This window comes from Poecile atricapillus, chromosome 18 (genome assembly GCF_030490865.1).
Source record: "Poecile atricapillus isolate bPoeAtr1 chromosome 18, bPoeAtr1.hap1, whole genome shotgun sequence".
NCBI lineage: Eukaryota > Metazoa > Chordata > Aves > Passeriformes > Paridae > Poecile > Poecile atricapillus.
In genome coordinates this window covers 8,240,932-8,253,546 of record NC_081266.1, presented here as the reverse complement: position 1 = coordinate 8,253,546, position 12,615 = coordinate 8,240,932, and the positions used below count along the sequence as shown (strand labels likewise).

The 12,615-nt window shown below is 36.5% G+C and overlaps 1 protein-coding gene across 1 annotated transcript in view; it reads left to right on the top strand.

Moving 5' to 3' along the window:
• Positions 1–881: 881 nt before the first annotated feature.
• Positions 882–12,615, top strand: part of LOC131586073 (1-phosphatidylinositol 4,5-bisphosphate phosphodiesterase zeta-1-like) — a 50,928-nt gene continuing 39,194 nt past the window's right edge. Inside the window, exons 1-3 of the mRNA XM_058852811.1 lie at positions 882–1,036; positions 1,967–2,117; positions 6,430–6,664. Coding sequence (XP_058708794.1) covers positions 882–1,036; positions 1,967–2,117; positions 6,430–6,664 — 541 coding nt within the window. The remainder of the gene's footprint in view (positions 1,037–1,966; positions 2,118–6,429; positions 6,665–12,615) is intronic.

Below are 12,615 nucleotides of genomic sequence, written 5' to 3'. Positions count from 1 at the left end.
AAAAAAAAAATCTAGATATAATGTCCCAATGTCTTTGCTGATCTTCCTTACTAGATTCCTTATAATCAATGCTTCATTTGGTGTGAAATTACAAAAATGAATATAATTTTGGTTAAAACTGCGAAGGAAAGTAAGAATTTGCTTGCTATCTCAGCTGGAGCACTCTGCTGCCTTTGACATTTTGACTATTCCTGGTAAAGTACTTAAAAAGTACATGAAGAAAGTGAAAAAAAAAAACCCAAACAAATTATTTCCAGTCACTGCAGACCTGAATTATTTTTAAAGTGGTGATTGACTGCTGGAAGTCTCTGTACTCTCCTGAGTGATCCAGAAATAAATCAATTAAACAACTCCATTTTGTCTTTTTTCCCCCATTTTTTATTTAGGCCATTGTATCAAAGCTGGTATTTCAGTAAGCATTGAGGCACTTCAGCATAAAATCTGTGGCAAACTGCCTTTGGTCTGTCACATTTCGAGTCTCACTCAGGCTTGCTGACAGCTACACGGAAGCTGGCAACTTCGAAGCAGTTTGCCTGGGGAAGAATTCCTGTAAAACGAGTGGGAAATGGAGTCAGGGTGTAAGTCCAGCCTGATTTCCAAGGGCTGTCCCAGTGATTTGAAGGCTGATACTGGTGTGCCTCAAAGCAGGACATGGACAGCTGCTCTTGCCCAGGCTGGTTTTGAGGACAGAGAAGTTCCCAGCAGGAAAGTGGGAGCTTGGGTGGCCTCCCAGCACTTTGGGGTGGCATCCCACAACTCTCAACATCCACCATCACCCTGTGCCGTGAAGCCAGCTGGTTCTCCAAGGCCCAAAGAAGGGATTTCCCCCCAGGTCTCTGCAGTGGGTTGGTAGCACAGTGCTCCTGGTTATCTGGGGGAAGATGTTGTGCTGGCAGCCTCTGCCTCACCAGCTTGTCACCTCGGACCGGGACAGAGAGACCTCGGCCAAGCTGGCCAAGCTCCCCTGGAGGACATTGGCACGGCTGGCTGCAAAAGGCCTGCTCTGCCCCACACAGCTCCTGCCAGCACACGTGCTGTGGGTGTGGGATATCCTAAGGGTGGGAGACGGGCAGGGCCTGGAGACGCTTTGTACTGGAAGGAAAAGGCACAGGATGGTGGCAGGGTGGTGGAGCAATGGGTGGGAGACAGGGGCAGGGCCTGGGGACACTTTGTGCTGGAAGGAAAAGGCACAGGATGGTGGCAGGGTGGTGGAGCGGGGGCAGGAAGGGGCCTGTGCTGGGCGCCTGCAGTTTGTGACATCACCAGAGCAACACTGGAGCGACACTGGAAGGATGGGGGAGTGAACATTCCATGCCATTCTGTCAGGTCACAGTGGCATGAGGAGCCCACTGTGAGCCCAAGTGAGATCTCGGCTATGCCACTGCAGTGAGGGGCCTGGAGCAGGCGGTGCACAGCCACCATGGATGAGAACAGATATCCTTTTCTTCTTCTACCTTCTCCTCTTCCTCTGCTCTCCCTGCCCTGTGACAGCTGCCATTGGGATGCCCCTGACATGGCCCTTTCCCCTCAGGCCTGGGCACACAGGGGATGCCCTGGAGGGCCTGGGGCAGCCAGTCCTGTCAGCCAGGGCCGGTTGATAATGTTTGGGTGGGCACAGTGCTGGGAGCACTCGTTCCCTGGTGTTTCTTGGCACTCCCCACCATTCCCTGAGCCTGCTGAATCCCCTCGGCTTCCCCACGTTTCCCTCCTCTCACTGCAGCCCTTTTTGCACCCTGACCACCCCTTGATCACACCCTCCCTTCGGCCCTTCTGTCACTGCTCTCTGGGACTTTGAGGACAGAGCAGAAATCTCTTCCTGCACACCTTGGGGCCTGCTGCATTCTCAGAGGGCAGAATGCAAGGATGTTCTAGAGTATGAAGAAAGGGAAGCACAATCTTCTTAGGTTTAATGAAATTAAACTTTTCCCCCTCATCCCCTCCATTAAAAGGCAATTTAATTGGCCAGAATCTTCCTTAACCTGACGTCTCATACGTGGTTTTGGAATACAATTCAGAATGATTTCATGAATGGGAATGTTGATTTAGAGGGCTGCAGGAGGCTGCTTGAAAAAATGCAAATAAAATTTGATGAAGACCATTTAAAACATATTTTCAAGGTAAGGTGTATGTCCATTAAGCAATGAATGGTTTAGAAGTTCAGTTACACACATCATATGTTTGCTGATTTTTTTCAAGTTAATTTTTTGGGAAATGTATTTCAAGCTAGTGTGGTGTGCAAAATCAGCAAAGAATTTTCCTCCTCCAGGTCTTTCATGTCTGTGTAAAATAGATAACCCAGGGTTTGAATTTGAATCATGAGCCTTTAGATTGGAAGGTATCTCTAAGATCACTGAGTCCAACCATTAATACATTGAAAAGTCCACCTCTGCAACTTGTCCCTAAGCACCACATCTGCAAGCATTTAAGTACTTTCAAGGAATGGTGACGCAGACACTTCCCTGGACAGCCTGTTCCAATGCTTGACAACACTTTCAGTGAAGAAATTTTTCCTAATAGCCTGGCACAACTTGAGTCCACTCCTGCTTGTCCTACTGCTTGTTACTCGGAGAGACTGACACCCACATAACTCTGTCTTTTCTCCACAACAAATTAGTGTAAGATGGAAAATATGTTGGTTTGGATTCCCAGGTTTTTTTTTGTAACATGTCTGTGCTTGAGAAAAGTTAAAGCATTCTGGTTTCATCCTATTCAGCTTCTCTGGTCAAGCTAATGAGCCCAGACATGTCTGTCTGATTCTGGACAGAGCCATGAGAGCAATCTTCTCAAAATCCTCTTTCCAGGAGGACAATTGGGATTTCTCTGAGCTGTCCAGGCTTTAGATCCAGCACACATTCATTCCTTTCTCCACTATACCTCTCCTGTAATATTTAAGAGGTGTGCCTGAATGGATGGGAATCGCTCTCTAACTCCCTGGGAATGGATTTGGCCTTGAGAGGTGGCAGTTTTAAAGATATTTCTGTGAAGATTATATGATACAGCTAGAAGCTGGACTTAAGTTCATTTAGTGTAGGCAAGCAAACTACTGCCAAGCAGATCTTGTCTCAGTGAGCAAATACTAACAAATGAGTACTGGATACATATTTTCTTCATGTAATGACTCAAAATATCTAAGATTTTCCCTTTACATCATTTCCCCCCCAAAAAACCCCATCTGTCTGGTAATGCTTTTTCCCTAAGGGAATGAAAACAAGTGTGTATATATATATAAATATATATATATTTATTTATATAAATACATGTATATTTACTTACTTTCACCTTTATAGATATGATTCTTTTGAGAATGTTGCAACCAGCTGGCAAATTTTGTCCTGATTTGGCAGAGACAATTAACTATGGCAAGTCAGAAAGGTCATAAGAAGGAAGGCACTAAGCTTTCCTCACCCTGTCTTCCTCTCTCATTGTTTGCCTTCTCAAACCAAGGTAGAACCAGCAGCATGAGCTCAACCCTGGCTGAAGAGGCTTCCTGTGGTTTTTTGAACTTTCACTGCATGGAGAAAGTTTCAAAGCTAGAGGATCTCTTGAGAACTTAAAAATATTTCTTGTGGTTTCCTCTATCTTCCCCCTACTTTAGTTTCTGGCAGGAATGTGAGAGATGGTCAGCTGTGGGAAGAGAAAAGGAGATTTGAGGGAAGTGACCTGCAAAGAAGAAGTCTGATCTAGTTGTATTTAACAACATATTATACCCAATAGCCTGATCTAGTTATTTATAGCAGTACTGTTAGGTGCCCTATGCTATTTGAGAAAGATTTACAGGGGTTCAGTAGTTTGAGGGGTTCAAATATTTCATCAGCGAAACAATATGTAAAAATCCAAAGCATTCTGGATGTTATAGACATCTTTGTAATTAACTGCACATCAGCAGTTAATCTAATGGTTATACATAGCAAAATACATTTTATAGAAAGCTAATTTTAAGGAATAATCAGCTTTTTTCTTCTCTGTTCTCTTTGAGCTTATTTTACTGTAATACTCTTTTGAGCAGTATCAGAATTATGAACATTAAGGTTTTAAGGAATAATAAATTTTCATCTAATTTCTCTCAAGACTTTGTCTCTTCTTTTTCTGAACAGCAAAAATTTGATGTGCATTAATAAAAATAGGAATGATAAAAATCTACCCCAAAAATTTACAATATCTTTTTATAGTGACATGATTTTTATCACTTTAATTTGAAGAGTTCTTTTGTGTAGTATTATTGCCTGTATTTCACCAGGAGGCAGCTAAAATAGAAACTTTACTTTTTTGTCCAGCTTCTCTTTGTGCCAGTAACTAAGTGAACATCCTCCAAGTCCTGATAGACTGTTTATTTTCAAAAGAAGTTGGTATTTTCTTTTCCTGCTTAATGGTTATAAGCAAATTTGCAGCACTGTTAAGAACATTAAAAATTGGATGGAAGAAATCAACCTTAGATGGGGAATTTCTCAGCAGTAATGAAATGTGTATAATTAGCATTTGTACAGAAATATTTTCTTGCTGGTGATTTCTGTTAATAATGATCATTATTATTCTCTTTTGCAAACTCAAAGCAAACACTGAAGTACTCATTTGTAAGATTTTTTCACTAGAACTCCTCATGAAATTTAATTTTGTACTCGTTTCAGTTATTTAATATATTTTTACTCCTATTGTACTTATTCAGAAGTGCAGAAAGAACTTTACTGCATAGGAAGGAACTGGCACCAGATCTTTAAACTTTTGGCTTTCATGGTATGGCTTCAAAACCAATCTAATTTAGCAGTAATCCAATCTCTTGATCAAAGAGCAGCCAGAGCTCAAGTAAGCAATTTCCTGCTTCTAGACATTTCTGTGGAAGCCAAACCAGCCATAGTAAGGGCCATGTTTGGATGTTTGGATGCTGGAACGTGGTGTCTTTGGCATCTCAGTTTAAGGAGCCAACAACTGAGAATTTTCATCAGTTTACAGTCATAATCACTGAGGCAGTGGATTGCCATTTGTGGTTTTTGTGAGCAATTTTGTCAGAAGATTCTCTTGATTTGGCAGGTTTTAAGCAAAAATCAGGCTAAAATGTTAGAAACATTTATATTTCTATATTGATATTAATTAATTAATCAATCAATATCTAATTAATTAATTAATATATAACACATAATATATACAATATACAGCATATAGTATATAGTATATACTGTATTTTATATTATATATCAATAAATAATATTAATATATATAATATATAGTACATATAATAGAATATTGTATGTTATATATTATTATATATATGCTATTATACCTTAATATACATATTACATATTACATATTACATATTACATATTACATATTACATATTACATATTACATTATATTATATTATATTATATTATATTATATTATGCATACATTAATGTTTCCATAGATTACTAGATATAAATATATTCTGTATTTATATTTATATTTGTATATAAATGCAATTTATATTTACAGATATTTATATATAAATATATATATCATATTTATATATCTATTATATTTATATATATGTGCAATTCATATATTTATTTCTATGCTTATTTATATATATATGCAGTTACTTATTTTAAGTAGAAAATTTTAAAGGAAAAATAGAATTGTTAAACCTGTGAAAAATGTAAAAAGCAGAAATGGTAAAAAAGCATTATTCTGCTCAAATTCTTTTGTGGCCTTTTAACTTTTCTAGTGACTTTTATACTGAAACACAGAAATTAATTACTATGCTAACATTTTGTAAGCTGTATGAAAACAAGCTTACAATTCAAGAATTCTGAAAGTGTGAATAATTAATCTAAGTTAAACATTCTGGCTTGTTAAGATTAGAACATGGTGTCATAGGTTATTACAAAATATCTTGTCTTCAAACTTGAATATTGTTTCGTTGTGAAACAATAAACTTCGTTTATTGAAGTGTTGAAAGGTTTGTATTTCTTGGTAATTTGGTCATCCTTATTTCATTTTTAAGATTACTGGTTGCTGATTTTGTGTGCAAATTTGACTGACAGTATTTACATTATGGTGTAAATTGCTGTTGGAGAGGTATTATACTAAATATATTTTCCACTTGATAAGTTTTATGCTGCACATTTATTTTAATGCATAGCATTTTAAAGATTTTCAACAATGTGTTTGAATATTAAAAATGCATTAAATCTAAATTTATTGCACTTATTTAGATGCTAATTGTGTCATATGGTCCATTTTACTTTATATAAAATATTTGTAGCACACAAAGTGTCATCTTAAAGTTGAGGAGTGTAATCTGATTGTAGTCACTGTTGCCTGAGGATTCTTCTATGATGCTCACTCTTATGGTCAGTTATAAAAGCGTGTTTGGTGCATAACTTTGTATAATTGCATGTTGTTTCATTAATTTCTTTTTTTTTTTAATAAATTTTGGTTGCTTTTTTCCCTCAGGAAACTGTGGACAAACAGTCAGGAAATATTATTGGCATGGACGACTTCAGAGCAATTTATCGAGCTCTTGTACACAGGCCTGAATTTGAAGAACTATTCAAGGCTTACTCGACAGATGGCAAAATTCTACCTGACAGCCAGCTCCTTAAATTTCTTATAAAAGAACAATTTCAAACTGAAGCTAATGAAACAACTGCCTTAGAAATTATTATGAAGTATGAACCCATTGATGAAGGTATGTACAGTTTAACTATTTGATATCTAGCTCTTATTTCTCGTGCTTCTCTCAATGACTGTGTTGTCCTAAACCTCATATATTTATTTCTTTAAAAGCATGTCTTTTCATCTATTTATTATGTTTTCTTCCTGTGTTTTAATTTCTTTTTATGGTGCCCTCCTTTCTTTGCTCTGTTCTTTTTTCTGTCATTTCTTTATATTTTTATTTCTAGTCCTTCTACAAATTCTGTTCTTCAGCTCATTACAAACCATTTTCAATTTGTTTTTCTTAAAGTCCATATCTGCCATTTTTCTTGTCTGCTCGTTACACTGTCTTCTCTCCCTTGAGTAACTTAGTGAAAATTCAAGGCCTCAGACAAGACTTTTATGTCCTTCTGACTTCCTTGCAGGGGCACTGTGGAAAATTTTTGTAGGTGCCTGGTCACCTTTTGTGAATCACTAGAATGCTGAGATGAGGAGGGCTTCATAAATCTGTAACATGTTCTTCACCTATTTAAAGGTGCCTCAAGTTGGGGTGTAACACTTCTGCTGAGCATCACTGATTTCAACTTGTGGCAAAATTTACAGCTAGGAAAAGGATAGAACTGCATTTTGCTGCAAGCTGTTACTTTATTCAGTGGAATATGTTCAATTCTTTCGTTTCCTTGGTTCCCAGTCGTTGAAAACGGGTGGAATTGATAAGTGGTTAAGAAAAACAAACCCAAGGGGAAAATATTTCTTCTGGGATAATAGCACTGGATTTTCTATGGTGACCTGTGGTGGAAGAAGAAAATGGAAAATGCCACTTTTTCAATGAGAAACAGAAGAACATTGGGTGTTTCATTTAGAGGCACTTACTGTCCAGTAATAAAAACATGTGACTCCTTATGCGTTTACTCTTTAAGGTTGCCTTTCAAATTTAACTGTATTTTATTAAACATATTCTGCTCTTTCAGAGCAGCTAATGTTTACTAATTGTTCAAATTACCAGCTTAAAAGGTTCCTTTTATTTTGTGTCACCTGTTTTGATGGGAAAGTTCAAATCTATAGCACAGTTAAACAATGAATAATCTTCAGTCCATTAAAAACACCTTTATAAATATCAACTGAAGTTTCTATAGGTTTAATTTAATGTCTGGTTCAAATTTCAGATGCTGAGACAAATTCTTGTTTGTTTCTTCACCTGTGATAAATTTGTTTGTCTTGTTATTGGAAATAATCTTGCTGAACAAAATAACCTCTGTATTGTTCATGCTCCTTTGAGTGAATTCATACTCCCACTCAAACATATTTATTGAAAAGTTCCAGTTATGATTGACATGAGAGATGATTCATATGGTATTGTGATAGACCATTTTGTGTAAGTGTCGTTCTGAATTTGCTACAGAACATTATTCATCAGGATGATCTGTTGGACTCATCTGTCACCCTTGCCCTCCCTGTGTCTTACAAAAAGGGAAAAGGCCAGGCTTTGACATTTGATTGACAGGTTTGCTAATAGTAATGACCATTCTCTCATAAATGTGATAGCACTGCTATGTCAAGATTAGGATGAAAACAATGACTACATTTTACATCTAATTTAAATAAATCCATTTATAGCATCCAGTGCATCCCTAACATTTCTGCAGAGAGATTTTCAAAGCTATTGAGCCAGATAACTTTGAATTTACTCTCTGTAGGTACTGTAGCTAGCTCAGGACAGTATGGAATAAACTAATCTTTCATTCTTGTTATACAATTTAGATGCCTAATGTCAAAATACTACACTAACAGGTTTTTTCACGTGTGTGCTAAAACCTTGCATTTTTGGTAGAAAGAGCCATTGCTATGGAATTGATCACAAAATATGTGATTCACACCTGACAGTTGTGTCTTACTAGCACCCCAATGAGAGTTTTATTCTTCCCAAACATTCCATTATCTTCCCATTTTACTATTAGCTTTGAATAGAAGACTCAACTCATTAAATGAGATTAAAGAAAACATGCTAACTAAATATATTTTTTTAAGCTTGGTATATATGTCTTTTTTTTTTTTTAAAATACTTCTCATTTACATAGATAGGATTAGAGGCACAGTGAGGATAAGAAAGTGCATCCCAGTATTATTTACAATGTAGAGCCATTCAAGGACTCTATTCCTGCCTATTTTCCTGCTAGGCAATACAAAAACAGGGCAAAAATGCAATCCTGTCTTAAAAAAACAGCTTGCTTTGTAAATAACAATATAAGCCTGGTGCATCTGTCAGACAAGGACTTTGAGTAATCCAGAATGTATTTGTGAAGCAAAAAAAAACCATTCACAGTTTATTCCTAGTGCTCACAGTCGTGAAGGTTTTTTTTTGATTTTTGATGTATGTGAGACAGAGCTGAATGTAGAGCACAAATTTGCAGAAGAGAGCATTTGATCCCATTGGCCAAGGTAAATCAAACTTAATAAAGGAGACATCTCTGCCAAACTCCCACAGATTTCATAAAAAAATCATGTGGAGTAAGAAAGATGGCTTAAAAATCTCAACTAAGACAATGGCTGTGGCTGGATTTGAGAGACACAATATATCAGATTATGAAAAGATGTGTAAAGGTCTAGTCTCAGGGAAAATTTTCAAGACAAGGTGATTATGAGATATAAACCCTTAGAAAAGTGAACTGCTGCTCAGATAGATACTTTATTCCAGCATGCACCAGCTGTAAGTGTGGGTAAGGGAGAAAAAGCCTCCCTAGAATATAAACTGAGACTAGAAAAGAATTAAGTGTATTATAACTTTAGTCAAGGAAATACTTCTCTCTTTACTGTTCCCTTAGAGCATGAATGTTTCATACTGATGTAGTCAAATTTCATAGTATGAAATTCCATCTGATGATGTTTCTGCCTGACTTTTAATGACTGAAAGATTCCTCCTTCCATTATAGCGGAGTAAAACCCTTGTCTGTGATTGCAAGTATTTCTCATGGGTTCACCCCTAAAATTCCCAGCAAATGTATCTGTACCCACTCCACTCTGTCTGTCCCAAGTACCATAGACATTTAATTACTCATTTAGCTCTCTGGAAGCAAAGAGCACTCACATACATTTAAAAACATGGGAAACATCTCTCTCTCCACATTTCCTAGTCTCACATTCCGTTCAGGCTCTTCTCCTCCCCACTCCTGAGTCTCTATTTCAGTCCAGACACCTCTCCCAGACCCTGGCAGGGCTGCAGGTTGTACTCAGTCCCTTCAGGAGGAAATGGGTCTTGCAGGAGGCTCTGGCCAGTGCAGAGTGATTTCTTGCTTGTTTTGTCTGCCTCATTGTGGGTACTCCAAAGGCCTTCAGGGCAGCAAACATCTTGTGATAGTTTTCCATTTTTTCTTTCTGAAGAGAAACACTTTCAAAGAAATTCCAAGGTAAATAAGAAAAATGGAATGTAATAAACTCTGAAAATAATGTATAATGTAATCCAAGTTTTTCAAATACCCAGGTTCAAATATCCATAATTCCTCTCTGATATGACAGTATTTGTATATATGGCAGAGCTGGAGTTTACCCTAACAGGAGGAATGAGAAAAATAATTTTGTCTTAAATCAGATTAAAAAAAACCCCAAACAATATTAAGGAATATTGTTAATAAAATGAATTGTACACTATCCAAAAGAGGAGGGCAAGACAAAAGAAATCATTGAACTTTGTGAACAAAAAGAGGCAACGAGAAGACAGAAATCTTTTCTTGCCTTCCCTTTCTACAACAAATGGATAGGTGTGTGCACACTAACTACTGCTAAAAGGTCCTAATGGAGAAAAAGACTGAGGTTCCTCCAGGGGAGAAATGTAAGGTCTTGATGAAAGTCTTTTCACTGTGGAATAGTTATGGAGATGAATTCCCATTTCCTTTAATGTAGAAGCAGAAAATGTCTGTAAGTGGTCAGAAAATAGCATGGCTGGGCTATTCCTCAGAAATGTAAGCTCTGTAAAAATACAAAGATTTTTAGTCTGTTGATTGGAGACATGAGCTGAATGTTTTACTGAAGTCTATGAGCTTACATATTGACTAACAAAACAATGTTAGATGTTCATTTTTTGGGGATTATGGTCGTTAGCATATTTGCCTGAACATTAATTTCTCTTGAGAATATTGCAGTTAACTTTTGTCGATGACAAGAACAGCCAGGAAAACATCATAAATAATTCAGAAAAAAAGCAAGACTTTGAAAAGCCAGTATTTTTTCACTAATTTAATAAATAAATGCAGAAAAGGTAGAACATAAAAGATGTACACACACACACACACAAATAGTTACTAGCTCTACTTGTAATTGCTCAGAGAAATCTATAGACCATGAAAAATAAAATAATCCAAAATGAAATCCAGACAGCTCATGTAATTCATTAGAGGCAAAACATACAGGATGAGTGTATTCTGTTTTGAGTAATGTGAAAAAATTCAAAATGTTTTTTAAAGATCCAGACAGTAGAAATTTAATCCAGTTGTTACAAGTATAGAACAATATACCACGTGCATGTGGATAAATCTATAGGATTCACTTTTCAAGAGTCATCAAGGCTGCAAGAAGTCATCCTGCAAATCTCTCAGCTAAAAGAAGACCAAAGAAATTCCCGATGCAATAAGTACAGTCGGTTCTGTAATATTATTAATATTATTAATCTGAGTAAGATAGTCAAAAATATGGATGGAACAGGGTAGGACCTTCTTAAATGATGTAATCAGGTCAGTGAAGACAGGTTGACAAATCCAAGTTCTTAGAAAATTGTAACAAGCTTGACTAATACAAGTCAAAGGTTACTTTTGAAAACAGGGGGGAAATGAATGATGAATTGAAAGACTGGAAAAGATCAAATGTAATATTTGTTTTAGAAAGGGAACATCTAAAGAACTAGTCACTGTCAGTGACTAGAAAAAAAAAAGGAGAAAATAATAAATACGTAAACCCTTCTAAGACGGTAAAAGTGAGTTGCAGTTTGTCAGGACATTCCATGAAGAAATAGTATCCTGTTTTCTCCTATGAAAGATTAACAATACAGATGGATAGCAGAAAAACGAAAATTATCAGAAATCTGAAACAGAAAATGCCCTGGATTGGATTTTTTTTTGAAGAAAGGAGTGGAAAGTGGGAAGTGCCAAAGCAGTGTTCATAAGAGAAAAAGTGTGAAAAAAGAGGAGAGGAATAATACCAAACAGAACAAATATTTTGGACAGCAAGGAAGTTTCAGGGTAAATTTCTGTTTCCTAATTATGAAAAATTTCCTAACAAATTTATTTAGCTGTTGAAATGGTTTTATTGGGTTGTCTGTGGATTCTTCATCAATGGAAGACTGGAAGAATAAGTTCAGAAAGACTTCTGTTAGGAATAAGTTGTTGGGTGAATGTATGTTTGATGTCTGGATGCCCTTCTGTTTTTCTTTATCATTGTAAGATTGCAAGTTTTCTAGTTCAAAGACCTGTGTAATTGAGAAACAATTATTTTCTGTAAATTCTCATCCAGGTGTAAAACTTCCAGTCTGTCACACACCAAAGATGGATAATTGCAATTCTAACTTGTACATTCTGATTCTTATAGCTGCAGTAAGAATTACCAGGGCAGAAAAGGGGGTTTTCCTACTGGTATTTCCAGTCCCCAAGTTTGTATACATCGACTTCTAAACTATTATTAACATAAAATAATCTTGGATTATTTACTTATTGTTAACTACTAGCCTAACGGTGACAATAAAATTATTTTAGAGTAAGAACTGAGCAAAATCCCTCACTAATTCAAACTATATTTTGAAGCAAATCTAACTGTTGAGATTATATCATTTGTAAAATGACTGCATTACAAACATGACATTGAGAGCAGTAGCTGGCAGTGTAATGGCTCTGTTTGCCATTAAATCAGTCAAAACCAAAACAAATGGGATGACTATCACTGGTATGGACTCAATTAGTTCATTTTGTTATAAATATAGTAGTGTAATAGGCTTGATTTGCA